At 38.4% G+C, this 17,975-nt stretch overlaps 1 protein-coding gene across 3 annotated transcripts in view; it reads right to left on the reverse strand.

Annotated features, from left to right (window-relative positions):
- Positions 1–17,975, reverse strand: part of Umad1 (UBAP1-MVB12-associated (UMA) domain containing 1) — a 148,816-nt gene that overhangs the window by 19,776 nt on the left and 111,065 nt on the right. For all 3 annotated transcript variants that reach the window (XM_013122680.3, XM_021234604.2, XM_013122681.3), the window contains exon 3: positions 17,505–17,566. In XM_013122680.3, coding sequence (XP_012978134.1) covers positions 17,505–17,566 — 62 coding nt within the window. The remainder of the gene's footprint in view (positions 1–17,504; positions 17,567–17,975) is intronic.

Raw genomic sequence — 17,975 nt, forward strand, 5'->3', positions numbered from 1 at the left:
TTCATTCATATGAAATATTCAAAACAGATTCAGTCAGAGAGAAAGAATGGAGATTAGTTGTACAGAGTTCACTTTTACTTATGGCAGTGTTATATGTTCAGGTAATAGGGATATACAGTAGTCCTTATATTTTTCTAGTCATACTAGTAAAAATAATTTTGTCTTCTTTAAAAATATTTGATCATGAATTCACATTCTTTAAAAATTATGTAATGTACCTAAGATCTTTGGGTAATTTTGAAAGGAATGCTGTAGATTCTGCTATATACCTATAATAGGTAAGGCACTGTGTAAGCCACCTTCTCTTTATTGCACTGCTAACATAGTAATCACCTTCAGACACAGAACTCACTGAAGAAAAGGCACTTTGTTTTTTTCTGAGACAGGATTTCTCTGTATTGCTTTGGAGCCTGTCCTAGATCTTGCTCTGTAGACCAGGCTGGCCTCCAACTCACAGAGATCTGCCTGCCTCTGCCTCCCAAGTGCTGATAGTAAAGGCATGCGCCACCAATGCCAGACTGAAAAGTCAATCTTTCAGCATATTGAAAAGAAATATTTTCTAAAAATAATACATTTCACATTTAATAATCACTAGAATGAGAAAATATTCACACTATTTTTATTAATTACATACCATCAATTCTTAAAATGTGAATTAATTAAAAGAAAATTTCTAACAATGGACTTTAGGGTCATTCCAAATATGATGTTTGAGAAGATTACCTTACAGCAACTTTTTGTTGCTAAGAAACATAAATTCCTGTGGTACATGTGTCCATCAGTGATGTCTGGAAAACCTAAACCCCATCACAAGGGTATTTAAAAGGTAGTGTCATTAAGAGATGACTGTGTCACCAAGGCAGAGTGGACTTAATGCCATTATGTTGGGAGTTGCTTTCAGCATGTCGCTACAAATATGAGATGGTCCTCGGTGGCTTACTCGAGCATTTTCTTGTCCATCTTGCTTTACAAGAGTGACACAGCAAGACTACCTCTTTGGGCATCAGCTCTTTCAGATCAGCCTTCCCATCTTCCCAGAAGAGGGGGAAGTCATTTTGTGTTCTTTGTAAGTTCCCCACACCAAGGTATTCTATTATAGCATCACAGAGCACACACTCTAGGACAGTGATCAATAAGAGACTTTCAAGATAAAGAATGCAATTCTTTGGGGGAAAGTGGATGGAAATCTAAGTTCAAGTAAAAGAATGAGAAAATTTCTGACTGATAAAGAGCTTGTTCATGTATTTTTAAAATGGATGATGTCATGTATCAGATTACCAGATCTCAATTATTGGCTATATTATAAAGAATGATGTAAGACTTTCATGACTAAATGTTTATCTTTATAATGTGGGAAAATCCACCTTTTGTATCTGGTAAACTTAGACAGAACTCTAATACCTACAAATGGATTTTTTAGACTTTAAGAATAACACCTCTAAGATTTACATCAAAATTTGCATCTTCATATTAACTTAATATGTTAAATTGCTCTCTGGAGTAGATGTATGGACTTACAATGAGTGGTTTTCTGCCTCTAGAATATCATCAAAAATTGATGTTTACACACTTTCAAATCTTTCCCAGTCTGCATGTAAGCTCTCCCCACTCTGGAAACCCCAGCCTAAAGGCCATGCAGAGATGGCGCTCTGTCCACGCCATCTCAGGGCGGTTCCCCGGTCTTCACTTTAACCAGCCTCCTCTGCTTCATACCACAAGTTTCAGCCTTTGCTCCACTTGCCATCACTTGATGTCACTGCATTAACTCAACCATCTTCACTTCACCTTTACTTTAGGTTTTGTCTCTCCTACTAAGAGGTGACGTCAACAAAGCATAGGCCTGTGCACTATACCAGGCATGCCAGGATGAAACAGAGTGCCTGGCATTCAGTAGGTATTCACCACAGCCAAAACGATGGCTGTCATGGATTGGGTCAAAGAGCATCAAACCATGCACTTCCCACAATCCACTGGGGCCAAAGTTTACAGTCTACCTCTTGGGCATGCTTAATATTTTACTCTGTGTGATTGTCTATCCTTTCATCCCACAAATACCCTGCAGTGCACTGAGCTGAACTGTAGGAAAGATATAAACATACCAGTTTACATATCTCTGACTGTAAGACCTTAGAAAACCTGCTTCAGCAGCTATGCTACTGAAGCCCCACACCCCCAATCCTTGTCTATGAAACAGGAGCCAGGGCATCCATTCTGTACAGTATTGTGAGAAGCAGACAAACTAGAATGTTAGAGCTATTCAACACAGGTTCTGGAATGCTCTGTTTCATTACGTTATCACCTCCTTCCCCTCTATAATGAAATCTGAAAATGTCTGTCAGGGACACTGGGCTCAGCATTACCCTCATTTTACAGGAAGTCTTTTACTCTGAGAAGCCAAAGTAACACAGACTCCAATCACAACCAAAGAAAGACAGACTAATATCTCTGCAAAGACTGGGCGAAAGGAACAAGTGAAACGATTTCATTCTCTTTACCAGTTGAGAATGTAGTTTAAATAGAACTGGTAGTAAGTGTTACAACTGTCAAAGTGTATATAGTCTCAAAACATCCATTCCTTAAGAAATACTGACAATCTACCTAAAAGATTGGAAAGGCTTGACTTCCTCATCATCTTTTTCCTTTATGTTTGATGACTGAATAATAAAAGAATCAACTATAATTTTTATAATGACTTCCTGGTTTCTAGAGCAGACAGCATGGACCAAGGGAGTATCCCGACCAACTAAGATTGCACATCTTTCCTTCCTTTCATTTACAACACCCTAAGACAATCACTGCAATAATGAGGTAGCATTTTAGAGCGGGCTTTACTTGGCGCACATTCTGTGGGATAGTGGTAAAGAAGCAGAGTGTCACCTGATTCTAGACACCTTGGTAGAATGTTGTATTTGATATGATTAATACTTGCAACCAAACTGCACACTTTAGACACAAGACTGATGTAGGAATTGGGAGACTTCCTAAGTGAAAGCATACTTCAAACCAACTCTCAATTTCACTGCAATGTTTCAAAGGTGCCACAGTATGGTCTCTCTCTCTCTCTCTCTCTCTCTCTCTCTCTCTCTCTCTCTCTCTCTCTCTCTCTCTCTCTCTCTCTCTCTCTCTCTCTCTCTCCTTTTTGAGACATGTTTCTCCGTGGCTTTGGAGGCTGGCCTGGAACTAGATCTTATAGACCAGGCTGGTCTTGAACTCACAGAGATCTGCCTGCCTCTGCTTCCAGAGTGCTGGGATTAAAGGGGTGCTTCACCACTGCCCGGCCTGTGTGGTCTCTTTTTAAGAACATTAATCTTCTATGAGCTTCCTTTAGAGATGGTAAATTGAAACACGTTAGTCATGTGTACATTTTAGCTTAACAGATTTTACTAAAATAAATTATTACAGGAAAATGACAGAGAGACTATTAAGACACAAATGCTAAAAGTTATTTTTATTATTTATTTTGGATTTTTTTGAGACAGGAGCTCTCTATGTAGGCTTGGTGGTCCTAGAACTTGTTGTATAGACCAGGCTGGTCTCAAATTCAAGAGATCAGTTTACCTCCCGAGTGCTGGAATAAAAGCATGAGTCACCATGCCTGGATAAACTTATTTTTAAAGCACTAACAACTACTTTATTATTGATTCCAAAGAGTATCTGAAACTCATAGCAATTACTTTCTTAATTGGGTAATACGTTCAAAAATTCTTCATTGATTTTAATTCATTTTGGCTTAAATATATAAAAAATGACTATCAAATGTAAATTCATTAAGGATCTCATAATTATATGTTAATAAACTAGGTGGCCTAAAGCAATTTGGTCTCAAGTATATAGATTACAATTTCCATTTTTACAGTTAACTTATATTCATTCATTGAAAAGGTATTTGAGTCTTTGTAATATATACTACCTAATGCATAGTGTATTTTAATAAGTAATAATGCTATTTTATAATGTAATTTGTATATATTACTACACATTTATTACTATTACTAACATATCACATCAACATTAAATGACACATGTTATATAATTTTTCTACATAATTATTAATAACATTGCTAATATATTATTTATATATAACTAATATTATACACAACACTATATTTCTAAGTAGACACATTATTTTATTGGTTATTTAAAATATTTTTGAGACAGGTTCTTAACATGTAGCGCTGGCTGGTCTGGTAACTGAGTGATATAGCCCAGGCTGGCCTCAACCTCTTCTTCATCCTGCTGCTGCTTCCCAAGTGCTGGGATTGCAGATATGTGCTGCTACATTGACTGCAGATATTTTGGTTAATGAGAAAATCCTCCTAAATAGAACTTACCACATTCCATTGACAAAATGTGGTATCTTTGATGAGAAGTGAGAACAATACTTATCTGTGGGCATAGGGATAAATACTTAGAATGCAATTACACTCAGTTTTGGGAAGTGGCTGTAGTAGGTTCTCCTCTTGGGTCCATGACCTCAGCAGCCTCAGACAGTGGGCTAGGTTTACAGTATCGAGTATGAATTTCCTCCTATTGAGTAGGCCTTAAGTCTGACTAGGTGGTTGTTGGTTATCCCTGGGATATTATGCAGCATTTTGCACCTGGACACCTTCATGGAAGACCACAATTGGTCAAAATGTAGAGAACAACTGCTCATGCATGCCTAGCTCCTCCTAGTACATCTATAAAACCATTCCTACACCCAAGGCTTAGGGAACATCACAGAAAAGGGAACATATTACCATCCAGAGGACCAGGACCTCTGCCTGGAGATAGTGTCCACTATATGATAGGGAAGCTGACGTCAATCAGAACAATAGGACCACCTAAATGAGACTTGAAAAGTGACACCACAAGTTGACATGCCAGTGTGGATGGGGGAAATTTCACAAGGTTCCACCATTTGACTAAGAGCTATAGGCAATTAATGGCAGCAGAAAGGAGGGAGACTCAGTTTAATCCCAAGTCATCAGACTTAACACATACAAATATAAACAACACTAAAGCGACTCAGCAGGTTATATATTATAAAGAAGAGGTCATTAGTTTGAGGGGAGAGGATATGGGAAGAGTTATGGGGAGGGGAAAATGATGTAAATACACTAATCACATATTATTTTCAAAAATAAATGAATACATTTCTAGCAAGATATGAGTTTTTAAATTAAAGTGAACTCTGATGCTAATAAAAGAAACATGAATAAATCCACAGACATATATCAAAGAATATCTTTACAACCAACAAAGCAAAATGATCGATCAAGTAGAGGTCACTCTGTCAGTGACTTCCAGTTGCCAAGGACAAAGCATCATCATCAACATGCTGAGGGAAACAGTCTCTCATAAGTGGCATTATGCTGAACCAATATTAAAAGAAAAGGACACAAAAATAAAGTTGGGTTGGTAGAAAAAGGGATGTATATCTGGGAGGCATTGGGGGCATGAGTATGATCAAAACACATTGTATGAAATCCTCAAAAAACTAAGAAAAATTGTAAAATCCTCACCATGCATTTAATTTATGAAATCAAAATTTAGAACAGATAATACAGAATTCAAGTGTAAATGTCTATGTTAGACAGATATAGTCTTTTCATACGTATCAGATTTATTCAACACCCTATAAGAAAGCAATATAATTTCAAACAAATTTCAGGAACATCTAAGTAAAATGGTCAGGAAAAAAGAAAAATTCTTTCTGCAGATACAAGCATGGTGTCATTCTCCAGAAACAATATTCAAGAGTAATTCTGGAGGGAATCTGGGCTATACCGTGGTATGAGGTTCCTATGACATATGCAAACATCTGGATTCAATCCTCACCATCACAAACAATTAAAAATTTTTCTGCATCACAAACTGTCAAGTTTCATTTCAGAATGCTGTGTGAAGTTCTTCTACCATATTTACTGAGAAAAATAGAGAAGAATGGATATTCATAGGGCTCCTAGTAATATGGCTGCATATTACTTAAAAATATATGCTAAGGAGAGTTTCCTTTTATAATTAATAGTACTTTCCTAAATTATGAGGTTTACTCTTTTCTTGGAAGTGCATCATATGTATCTCCCTCCTCAACCTCCATATAATTCCTCACTCTACAGTCTTAGATACCAATGACATTTGGAGATGGGACCTCCAGGAATTAAGAATAGATGAGGTCATGAGGGTGGGGCCCTAGTGTTGGGATTAGTGGCTTATAAGAAGAGCAGGACATAGTGCAATACAGAATGAAGTAGCAACTGGCAGAAACCTCGATCTGGGACTGACCAGCCTCGACAACTCTGAGGACAAGAAAACCGTTTGCTGTTTAAACTAGCTAATCTTTGTTATTTTGTTATAGCAACCCAAACTGACTAAAACCTTGTCTGATGACACGAAAAAGTCAGTTAACACAGACTGACAGGGGTTGGGAGGGATAGTGCTGGGGCTCCACACACTCCAGGCTTAGGTACCCCAGATTATCCACACAGCCTCCTTGAGAACCAGCGTTAGAGTGAGCTAGATTATCATAAACTCAAGACTCTCTGCTCTGCTTTCTTCACTGCAAGCGTTTCAAATAAAACCCTGAGAAAACGATCACCATTTTCTAGGTGCTATCCCATCAACTAAAACCATTTCTAAGCATATACAGAGTTGCATTTTTGCAGTTTGCAAATGTGCATGACTTTCCATAACATAGAAGTTCTCAATTTCAGGAAAGGTGTTTTCTATATTGCCTCCTTGGTATAGTTGTTTAAGTGTGCCACTGTGCAACAATTCATAAGGGACAGGTAGACCTCTTAAGTCTGTAATCTTCCTGACACCATTGCTATTTCAATTAAAGCTATTTACCTCTTTTTTCCCTGGATACTGCTTCCTATATTCAATGCTGGGATGGAATACAGAGCATCTCACAGACCAGGTGTGTGCTATACACACAAAGCTACACCTATGGTGCTTCTTAGCCATCCTGACTGAGTGTCATTTGTTTCCCATCTCTGTAAGGACTGTTGCCAACACTAGAGATATACTAACTGCCCAGTATTCCTGTATGTGCAATCCTTTGCCTTTCCATTCCCAGGCAGAGACGACTCTGTTCTTAATTTTGGGGGTATCTTTAAACATCTCCTTTCCTGTGGTCTGCAACTGGGTTGCTCATCTGACAAGCTGAGGCCTGTTCAATTTCACAACATGGCTCAGGGCGTTAGTGTTCTCTATGAAAACCATACAACAGCTTCACACTGACCGCTGAAGGAAATAAAATTTTCTACCAGTCCTTCAGGGCCTTCGGCAATTTGGCTCAAAGCTGCTATTCTAGTCATATCTCTTACAATTTCCTTTACAAGGTAACCAAAACTCTACCTACATCAACTGCTTTTTTCTGCCCTCGCTCGTGTGTTGGTAACTTTATGGTTTTGCTCATAAATCAGTGTTGACAAGTTCTTACTAAATTTTCCTTTTCTCTCAGATAATTACTTGTGCTAGTTACTATTGGAAGAGAAACAATCTCAGAAGCATACTGTGATATTCTTAATCAATGTGATCACTACCTTCAACAAACTCCCCCAACACTTTATACTCACAGCTGTCTACAGAGACTCCTTCTTATCATCAGCAGTTTATTCTAGATCCCAGATGCTCCCTGATCCTGCACTTCTATGCGTCTCTGAACCTGCCTTGGTAGCAGCATGGTACCATGTAGAGCCCAACAGTTACTAGTGTTGAAGACTGAAAGAGAGTAAATGTTTGAAGCCAGGTATTGTGGCACACACCCACATTCCCAACAACAGGGGGGCGAGGGCAGGAGGACCACTGTGCTCAAAGCACACTACAGAGTGAGATCCAAGAGAGCTTGCGCTACACAGTGAGATGCTATCAAAGAAGCAATAAATGATTAAATGAAAGAGAAAGTAATGTCTGCAGAAGGCCATCACTAAATAATCAATACAATTGATGTATTTCCTTTAGTGCTTAGGATACTTGTGGACACGATGGGCACAATATCTTCAGGGTGTCCTCACAGTTTGTGTGTTGAAAATAAGATTCTTTCCTATACAATATATCCTGATTATCATGATCCCTCCCTATACTCCTCCCAGCTCCTCCCAACTGCCCCTCTGCAGTTTCCAGTCCCTTTCTGACTCTCATTAAAAACAAACAGGCTTCTAAGAAATAACAGCCAAACATAACAAATGAGATAAACCAAAATAATATCGAAGTTGGACACAGCAACCCAACAGGAAAAGAGTCCCAAGAGCAGGTAATGGAGTCAGGAACCCATGTGTTCTCACAGTCCGGAGGCCCGTAAAACACTCAGCTAATAGCATAATGTGTAGACAGAGGACCACATATACCACGTAGGCACTGTGTTTGCTGCTTCAGTCTCTCTCAGCTCATATGACCCTTGCTTAGTTGATGCAGAAGGCCTCATTCTCCTGGTGTCCTCCATGCCCTTTGGCTCTTACACTCTTTCTGTGTCTTCTTCTGCTGCATTCCCTGAGCTCTGAGGGGAGGGATTTGATGGAGACTGCCAATCTAGACTCTATCTCTGCATCATATCTATGTCTGGGTCTCTGCATCTGTTCCCATCTGCTGCTGAAGGAACTCTCTCTGATGATGGATAGATAAGGAACTGATATATGAGTATTGCAGAATATCGTTAGGAATCATTTTATTGATTTTTTAAATAAAGAACAGTTGTGTTTTGCTTTAGTTTAGGGATCTGGGCTATCTAGTCTCTGCTTCTTGGTTTCCAAAACAGTGTCAGTGTGGGTATGGGTTCTTCCTCGAAGAGTGGGACTTAAGTCAAATCAGACATTGGTTTCTTTGTACTCTTCCATATAAATACAAGTTACATTACAGCAATTAAAGTTCCCTGTAAACATGTGTCGTCAGGCTATATATGGGATGAAAGTGTCAATACTAATCTGTCCCTTACTTACTCTTTAGTGAGTAAAAGGGATTATGAGAGGACATGTTTGAATTAAGGAACAGAAAGGAAATGGGATTTCGTGGGGGGGAAAATTACAGAAGAAAAACTTGTTTCACAAAATGCAATCTGTAGAAAAATCAGCTGAATGTCAAGATTAAAAGAAAAAAATCAATAAAACCTTTGAAACTGGAACCATGACAAAGGCCTTTTAGGCTTGATGGCAAAATACAAAGCTAAGGCTTACAGAATGTAGAAATCTTTCTCTAGTAACCACAAAAGCAATTCCTCAGTATCCAGGAGCCACCGTGGCTCCAGAAGATGCTCAGCATAAATTGCTTACTACAGAGACAGAGACAGTCAAGATTCAAAAGGCCAGCATTTTCAAAAGGACTCTTACTAAGGCTGCAATTAGTCATTCAGGCAAAAACTGCATACACATCTAATTGCATACATAATTGGCTAAGTGTGTCTTCAAAATAAAGGGCAAAGGGTTAATTGTATCCACATCTGGCCATAAAGAAAGAGGTTGTCCTTTGAAAATATGACACTACATTTAGAAGAAAATTCGCATTAAACAACCATCCCCATTACTAGTAATAGTTATAATACTAACACATGCTTACAAATTAATACCTTTCACTCTGATCCTGAAAACACTTCACAAACATTAGTCTTACAATACTCCTGTGAGGTATGAATGGCAGTTATCGCTATGATGTCAATGAGGAAACACAGCAAAATTAGGTAATTGTCCAAAAGCCACAATGGGAGCTTGTAGTGCCTTCTCTCAAATACATTTTAATGAAATATTTGTTGAAATAAATGGAGCAGTCTGATATTTCAAAAAAGTACTTGGGTGAAAAGCCAGAAAATTATTATTTATTAACCTATCTAAATAAGTTTTAGTTAGGCAATGATAAAGTGCAAATAGTTATTCATCAGTTCTTTATGTGGCAAAATTGTCTTATAACATATGACCTATGCACTTTAAAACTAATTCAATGATCTCTTTGTTAGTTTTTTCTTTAGGATTAGAGCATTCATTAAAATACTGAAAAGTCTTTGTATAAATTAAATCCCTCTGTTCTCAAGAATTTTATTTTATTCTCTCTGGCTGGCAGGATAGCTCAGCAGGTAAAGGTTCTTTCTGCTAAGTCTTACAACTATAGTTCAATCCTGGTACCCATGAGGTGAAAGAAAACAACCAACTCATCCAAGCTGTTCTCTGATCTCCACACATGTACCATGGCATGTATGTGCTCCTCCCGTACCCACACATTTATACATACACACATAGACCAGTGGCTCTCAAACTTACTAATGCTGTGTCCCTTTAATACAGTTCCTCATGTTGCGGTGACCCCCAACCATAAAATTATTTTGTTACTATTTTATAACTGTAATTTTGCTATGTTATGAATCATAATGTAAGCATCAGATATGCAGGATATCTAATATATGATCCCCAAGGGGTTGTGACTCATAGGTTGAGAACCACTGTACTATACAATAAAAACAACTATGGAGTATGGAGTGTAAATACCATTTGATCTGAAAGCACTGTAAGGTTGAAATAAGGTGATGTAAGCCACATTCTATGATAACGTATATGCCTCTTCAAATAATCTTCATAAAGGGAACCATGCATGATTAAATATTCTCAATGTGAAGAAGCATTGATGTTATACTTTTGTAAAGTCAGTTGTAAGGTAAATTTTGGTTTAGTTACTCTTATTAAGAATATGTAGTTTGAGTGGAACTCCTTCAAATATAATAAGATTCCAATTAAATTGCCATGAATGATGTTTTTCAATATCATTGTGTAGAAAGGTGCTGTCTGGCGTGTGGTTGACTCTACAGTTCTCTACTACACCGTTCCCTATATATATTGTACAAAATAATAGTTTATTATGACATTTTGATACATGCATATTGTAACTTCTGATTATATTTACCCATTACTCTCTTTTCCTCTTCTTTCTCTGAGCATAGTACCCCATTTACTCTCATATCTTTTTTTTTAATCTGAATTATGCATGAGAGAAATATTTACTATCTGTCTTTTTGAGTCTGATATTTTGCAAGCCCCTTAATTCTTGTACAAGAAAGTCCTATATTATGGGGGCACATCCCATACAAAAAGATCCTTGGGATGGTAAACCCCTATTGTTGAAGACACCATGCATTTTGGACAAAGGACCCAGAGGATTCGAGATGGATCTAATCTGAAGGCATTCTCCCTCAAGACAAGCTTTCATGGTACCAGAAGGCATCGTGTAAGCTTCCAAAGGGAGGAAAGCAACCAACAATCCCACCCAACTATGATACCTATGAATGTTCAGCATGGCACAACAACCCAGAAGCTGCAGCAGTGGCATGCATACCTTGGTGGCAATCAACAACTCACAAATTATGCTTAAGACTTGCTTACCAAGAGGGAAACCATGCTTGGTACTGGAAACCCAGCCAACGACTCAGGGCTAGTGAAGTCATGGGTCTTTGAGGCACCACGAATAGTACCACTTTACTAACCCACCGTAATTCCAAGCTGTACTCTAAATATTTATCCTTAACTCACAGATGAATGTAGTTCTCATCCCTAATCAAAGAAATTTCTCCTTACAACACGCAGAGACAGAAAACCACAGCCAATCAAAGTGCAGAGAAGAGGTAAACATGTGGTACCCAGCCCCAGCTCATAAATCTGCAACACAATCCCTACACCTAAGGGACATCCAGGAAGAAGGGATGGAGAAGACTGTGGGACTCAGAGGAGCAAGTAATTTGCTGCGAGATTTTATTGCCTTGAAATGAATGCCAGAAGCTACATCCATGAGTCACACCAACATGGTTACCTAAACAAGACCTGGGCAATGATGACACCAATACACGTACAAGCATTGAAGGGGACCATCTCACAGGGCTCCAACCAAACACAAAGAATTAGAGGCAATTAAGGAATGCTGAGAGCACTGGGAGAAAAAGCCTTCCTCAAGGAAGAAACCTGCTAATTGGTAGTCAACACTGACCACATCATACAAGTATAGGCATACAAGTAAGATAAGGAATATGCATGTTGAATTTATAATTTAGTAATGTATACAAACATTTACACATATACATACATACATACATACATTTACACACACACGCGCGCGCGCACACACACACACACACACACACACACACACAGAGAGAAAGAGGCCATAAACATGAGAGAAAGAGCAAGCAGTATCAATACACAAGAAGGGTTGAAGGAAGCAAAGAGAAGGGAGACAATGATGTAATCATATTTTAAGTTGAAAAACTTAAAAAAATCATTAAAAAGAAAACCTAAATATATTGGTTACAAAATGAGACTTAATTAGCATACTGTATTTAGTCTATTTGCCACTGTGTGTTAATTCCAGGGAAACAAATACAAGAATTATGAGTAGAATAAAGTTGAAAATACTCCCGTAATTTTCTGAAAATACATATTGCTATCCTGAAATAAATGTTAGGTTTCAAAACAAGAAACAAGATGATCGTTGGTAATTATTGCTTACAAATATTAAAAAAACAAGTTGTTTTAAAATCTGACTTGTCTTTATGCAATGAATGGACGCCAAGGCAGTTATGACACAGAAAAATATTCAAACACAAAGGAGTAATGAAGAAAGGTACAGTATATAGACAATAAAAGATGGCTACAGGAGGCTGAACTAGAGAAGAAGGATAAACGTCAACTTAGGATTTGGAAATCGTCACATCCTTGGCATGTGTTAAAACTCCAGCTAGCTATTAGCATAAAGCCTAACTGAAAGCATGAAGAAATAGGCAGGAGCAGTTATGGGAGGTGAATTACTTTGTACAGATAGCCTCGTTATTCTAACACTGAAAGGCAAGGGGCCTGTCCAGTTAGTTTTATACTCATCAACTGGATACATTCCTTTTGTTCTAATCTAAGTGTTTGTACAGATGAAACACTAAGCATTTATTTAATGGCTGACACATGCCATGCACAGTGAACAATATCTGTTCTGAATAAACATGTATAAATATATGTATATAAACAAAAATATACACATGTGTACAAACATAAATATACACATGCATACACACATGCATATACAAATATATAAACACACATAAATACATTCATGTACACAAATATCCACATGTACACACAAACATAAACATATATGAACACATACACACAAACATACATATGTGCACATGAGTAAATATACATATGTACACTCAGAAACATACACATGTATATGCAGTCTGCCAGCCAGCCATTTCTATCTACACTTTTTATAGTCTTTTAAAGTGAATTATGAATCTTTCTGCTAGTACAATAATTATAATTTTTTAGACATACATGCTTCAAATCTAAAAATCATTAAATTTTTTGTTGCTATTGAAGAATCCAAAAGTAAGATTTTATTAATGGGCAATTACTAAGAAGTTAAAAAGAAAACAACTTTCTTTTTACAGGGAGAAGAGATGTAACTGTGTCTCTAATATAAAGTAGAAGACAGATTTGATGAAGAGAATTACTTGCTGAAGACGACCACTTACTTATTCACAAAATGAGAAATCATTGACATGCCACTACAGGGGGCTGAAACTTTAATGAAGGCATGGTCTCCACCTGCTAAGAAATGGCACTACTGTATAGTCATCAAGAATACCGATCATAAGAAATCACTGGGATTGTCTTTGACTGGAGAGGATTGTAGTTGAGTAGAATTTGGGTTTAAGCTTATATTCTGTAAGTTTAATGGCATTTTAGAGGCACAGAAGTAAAAAACCCACTATTTGGAAAGAGGTCTTAGAAAGAAATGCTGATGAGTCGGGACCTCACTAGTGGAAAAGAAGCCTGTTATGAAACCTTCAGTAGGTAGAGTCATTAAGTACTTGATGAGGCAATGAGACAAATGCATCCAAATCACACTTTTAGGTAGCTGAATCATGGCATTAAAAGAAATTTATCGGTTACATGTTTTTTTTTCCAGCACATTTTATGTACCAGATGTGAATCTGAGTATATAAGGTCTATCTTAATTCTAGACAGGTGGCTGGTGGTAAACAAATGATCTGAGACAGTGATGAATGTAGTGGAGAAGATGAAACAAAGTTATGGGAACCTGACTGGGGGAGGAACACTTCAGCAAAGGTATTCATGAGAAATGCTAGCCAAATAAATGGTAGCTTGTACAATGACAAAAGCCAAGAGAAGCTCTGGTAATGAGGGTGAGGGCCAGGAACACAAGGGATAGAGGAGAAAGAACTCAGCATCATCAAATGACAGGAAGGCATGGAGGGTAGGGATGGGATGTGGGGAGAGATGAGAGCGATGAGGGCCTGGTCCTCTGTAGGCCACTCTAAGTTTAGTGCTCATTTTCCTTTTAGAGTAGTCAGCTAATTTCAAGTCACTGGATGATGCAACCCGACTTTTATTCCCGTCAGCTATGTGAAGAATGGCCTCTAGGGCAAGACTGGAGGTGGAAAGCTGGTAAAAGTGGTGGCTTTGACTGCTCTCACAGTGACAAGGCTGGGGGACTGCTGGAATCCAGACACAGAGCCTAAGATGACAAGATTTGAAAAGGATAAAAGTTGATTGTGTAGGACAGAGTGGAGCCAAGGATGCCTTGGGGGATTCAGTTCTACACCATGCCACAGATGATGGTGAGTGATATGAAGGGATGATGAAAACTTGGACAGCGATGCTTTGGGGGTGTGTGTATGTGTGTGTGTGTACGTGTGTACATGTGCCCAAAAAGTCAACAAGTAAAGCCTTCTACGGTCAAGTTAAGGTTGAAATGTTCAGATGCTAAGTAAAATGTAGACCGCGGGTTAGACAGTCAAACTCAGTGTCACAGACTAGATAAAATACTGTGCAAGTCATGAGCCTCTCCCCAGTTTCAAATAACCAGATTATATGGCACATTCTTTTTTTTTTTTTTTTTTGAGACAGCTCTGTGGCTTTGGAGGCTGTACTGGAACTCGCTCTGTAGACCAGGCTGGCCTCGAACTCACAGAGATCCGCCTGCTTCTGCCTCCCGAGTGCTGGGATTAAAAGCGTGCGCCACCAATGCCCGGCTAAATGGCACATTCTTGTTTGTTTCTACATGAAGATTTAAGTAGTATAGCAACATTTTTTTTTTCTGTTTTTAAAAATCTGACTTTATTTTAGCTGAGCAGTGGTAGTGTATACTTTTAATTCCAGCACCCAGGAGGCAGAGACAGATTTCTTGAGTTCCAGGACAGCCAGGGTTACACAAAGAAATCCTGTCTTAAAAAAAAAGAGAGACATTATTTTATTTTATGTGGAGGCAGGTGTGTGTGTGTGTATGTGTGCACACACATGCATGCACTATGTGCATACAGGTGCCTACAGAGGTCAGAAAGATGAACTGGAACTTGTTATGCAAGTAGTTGTGAGTCCATGTGGGTGCTAAGAATTGAGCGACATCTCCAACCCTGATTGCTTCTCTTCTTTAACAATGTATTTTATGTACATGTGTCTGTGTCCAAGTTTATGCACGTGTACCACATGCACGCCTGGTCCCCACAGAGGTCAGAGGAAGGCATTGAATTCTCTGGAACTCGACTTAAAAGATGGTTGTGAGCCACCATGTTGGAGCTGGGAATCAAACCTGAGTTAGTATAGCAACATTTTAAAGAAGAGAAATGAAGAATTGCATTTTGCTTAATGTAGATAAATAATTTTGGCTTTTCTATGATAAAGCATAGCCAGCCTTTTGCATCATGATTTAACTGTGTGATTTCCTATGTAGCATCCCTGTTTCCTTTGTGTTCTCAGATAGTAAACACTGGCTTCTCCATTGCTCAGAAAGCAAATCTGATGTATTTGAGTACATACATCAGCTCTACTGTACTAATGGGAAGTCTAGAAACAGCATAGTTCAAATAGCTGGACATTGTCATCTTAAAAAGCTCCTTTCCTTAGGAAGGAGCCTTGGAATTCTTTATACTTATGAGCAAACTTAGAAACAACGCTAAATTGTCAAGTTCTACAGACATCCTAGTATATAATGTAAGCATGTTAAGTATCAATGTGACTCCCCATACCCACATACAATTTGACATGCGGAAACTGAATTCTTATATTTTTGGTTGTGAGCCTAGCCTTTAATGGCTGAGCCATCTCTCCAGCCTGGAAACTGAATTCTTAAGGTGACAGCATTAAGAGATGTGGCTTTTGGGAGATAATCAGGTCATGAGGATGGAACATTCATAAGGGGGACTGGTTTTTATAATAATGGGTGATGGTCAGGGCTCTGTGTCATGACATAAGAAGGTGTCATATATGAACCAAAATGCAGATAACAAGTTGTCAGCACCCTGCTCTTGGGTTTTCCAGCTCTAGAACTTAGAGAAATGATTTCCTGCTGTCTGTACATCAGTGTACAGTATACGGTGCTTTGTAATAGTAGCCTGCTAAAACATTAAGCAGTTAACTTAAGCAGTTCTGGTGGTTACTTCCTTAGCCTCAAATGCATCAACTTCTATTCCTATTATAGATGGTACTCCGGGGCGGCTCTCGCTGTAAGCTTGAAGTGAACTAAAACTGAAGAGATCAAGGTAGTTCAGGATAAAAGCCAGACAGCTTTCCTTGTTCCTGCATCTCTTTCTGTCTTCACTATCTGCCCAGTTCTTGTACTATGTCTTAGGTATAGTCAGTGTTTAGCAAGTATTTGTGGAATGAATGAATGAATGAAAAATGAAGGCAGGTAAGTTAAAAAAAAGATGTTTCTTCCTATTCATCAATTTAAATAGGTTTTCCCTTAAACCTATTTTCCTTAAAAGTCCCTTAAAATAAATTAACTTTCTACTTATAGCTCATTACTAATTAATTAACTGTAATTAATGTATTCACTTATCAAACCCTTTGGATCTCCTACTCTGCATTAGGCACTGGGGATCCCGCGCTAAAGCAAACAGCTGGATCCAGCAGGGCTCTCCTGGATGCACCACCACACAGAAGGCTGCACAAGTGCGGCCAGTCTTCCGCCTCAGCATTGTGCCACTATTTCACATTCCCTTCAGTCCTAAGGACGGTGGCTTCAGTGACTAAACACTGCCAATAGAGTGTGCAGACAGCGTCCTAACACACTAACATCTCCTCCAGAAGAAAACAGTCTATTCATGTTCTGGCTTTTCTCCAGAGCAGTCAAGAAGTACTCTCTGATACAGACATAGACAATGGGATTCTCTACAGGTCATATATTATCTATTCAAATGTGCTGGGGGAAAAACAAAAACACTTCAAAATAGTCAAAATGTTCTAACTCAGGAACTCTATTCCTCTCTTTAGTCTCTTCCTTCCTAATTTCCCTTTCTCCCCTTTCCATCCTCCCTCTCTTCTTTTCACTATCCTTCTCTTCATTTCACCCCCTCCCAAATGTTTTCCAATTCTTACACTAGAAAATACATGCTACTTGGGAAGTCACTCCCCATACTGCGCATTGCAGGCTTCCATAGACCACCTGCTTCTTGGTGTGAGTTAAGCTACCATTTAGCCTCAGGAAAATGTAGAATCAGTTCTGCTTCCAAAGGATTCTTACTGCATTTCACTTACCTCCAAAGACTGGCTGTCTTCTGCTTCAGAAGGTTTACATCTCATTTCATTTGCTGTATCTCCTATGCAGCAAAAAAGAGAGAGAGAGAGAACTGTTCTGTTATGACCAATTGTCTTCTGTTTGTTTGCAGTACCGTTTGTTACTATACGTTCTGTGTTGTGGAAGAGACCACTGTTGCCCTTGTTACAAGGTAAACAAATTAGTTTTTTAAGAATAAAATATGTTTTAACCAGGTCTCGTGAATTTCCCATAAACACACACTGAAATGTATCCTGCTTTACCTAAGTTTACAATGAAAATCAATCCATACCGTGTATACCAAGTCATATTTTAAACAAACTAAGAAAGCTATGACTTACTTTGGAAATCAGTATGGTGGTTCCTCAGGAAAATGGGAATCAGTCTATCAAAAGATCCAGCAATTCCACTCTTAGGCATATACCCAAAAGATGCACAGCCATACAACAAGG

Source organism: Mesocricetus auratus, unplaced genomic scaffold (genome assembly GCF_017639785.1).
Source record: "Mesocricetus auratus isolate SY011 unplaced genomic scaffold, BCM_Maur_2.0 Super-Scaffold_100019, whole genome shotgun sequence".
Classification (NCBI taxonomy): domain Eukaryota; kingdom Metazoa; phylum Chordata; class Mammalia; order Rodentia; family Cricetidae; genus Mesocricetus; species Mesocricetus auratus.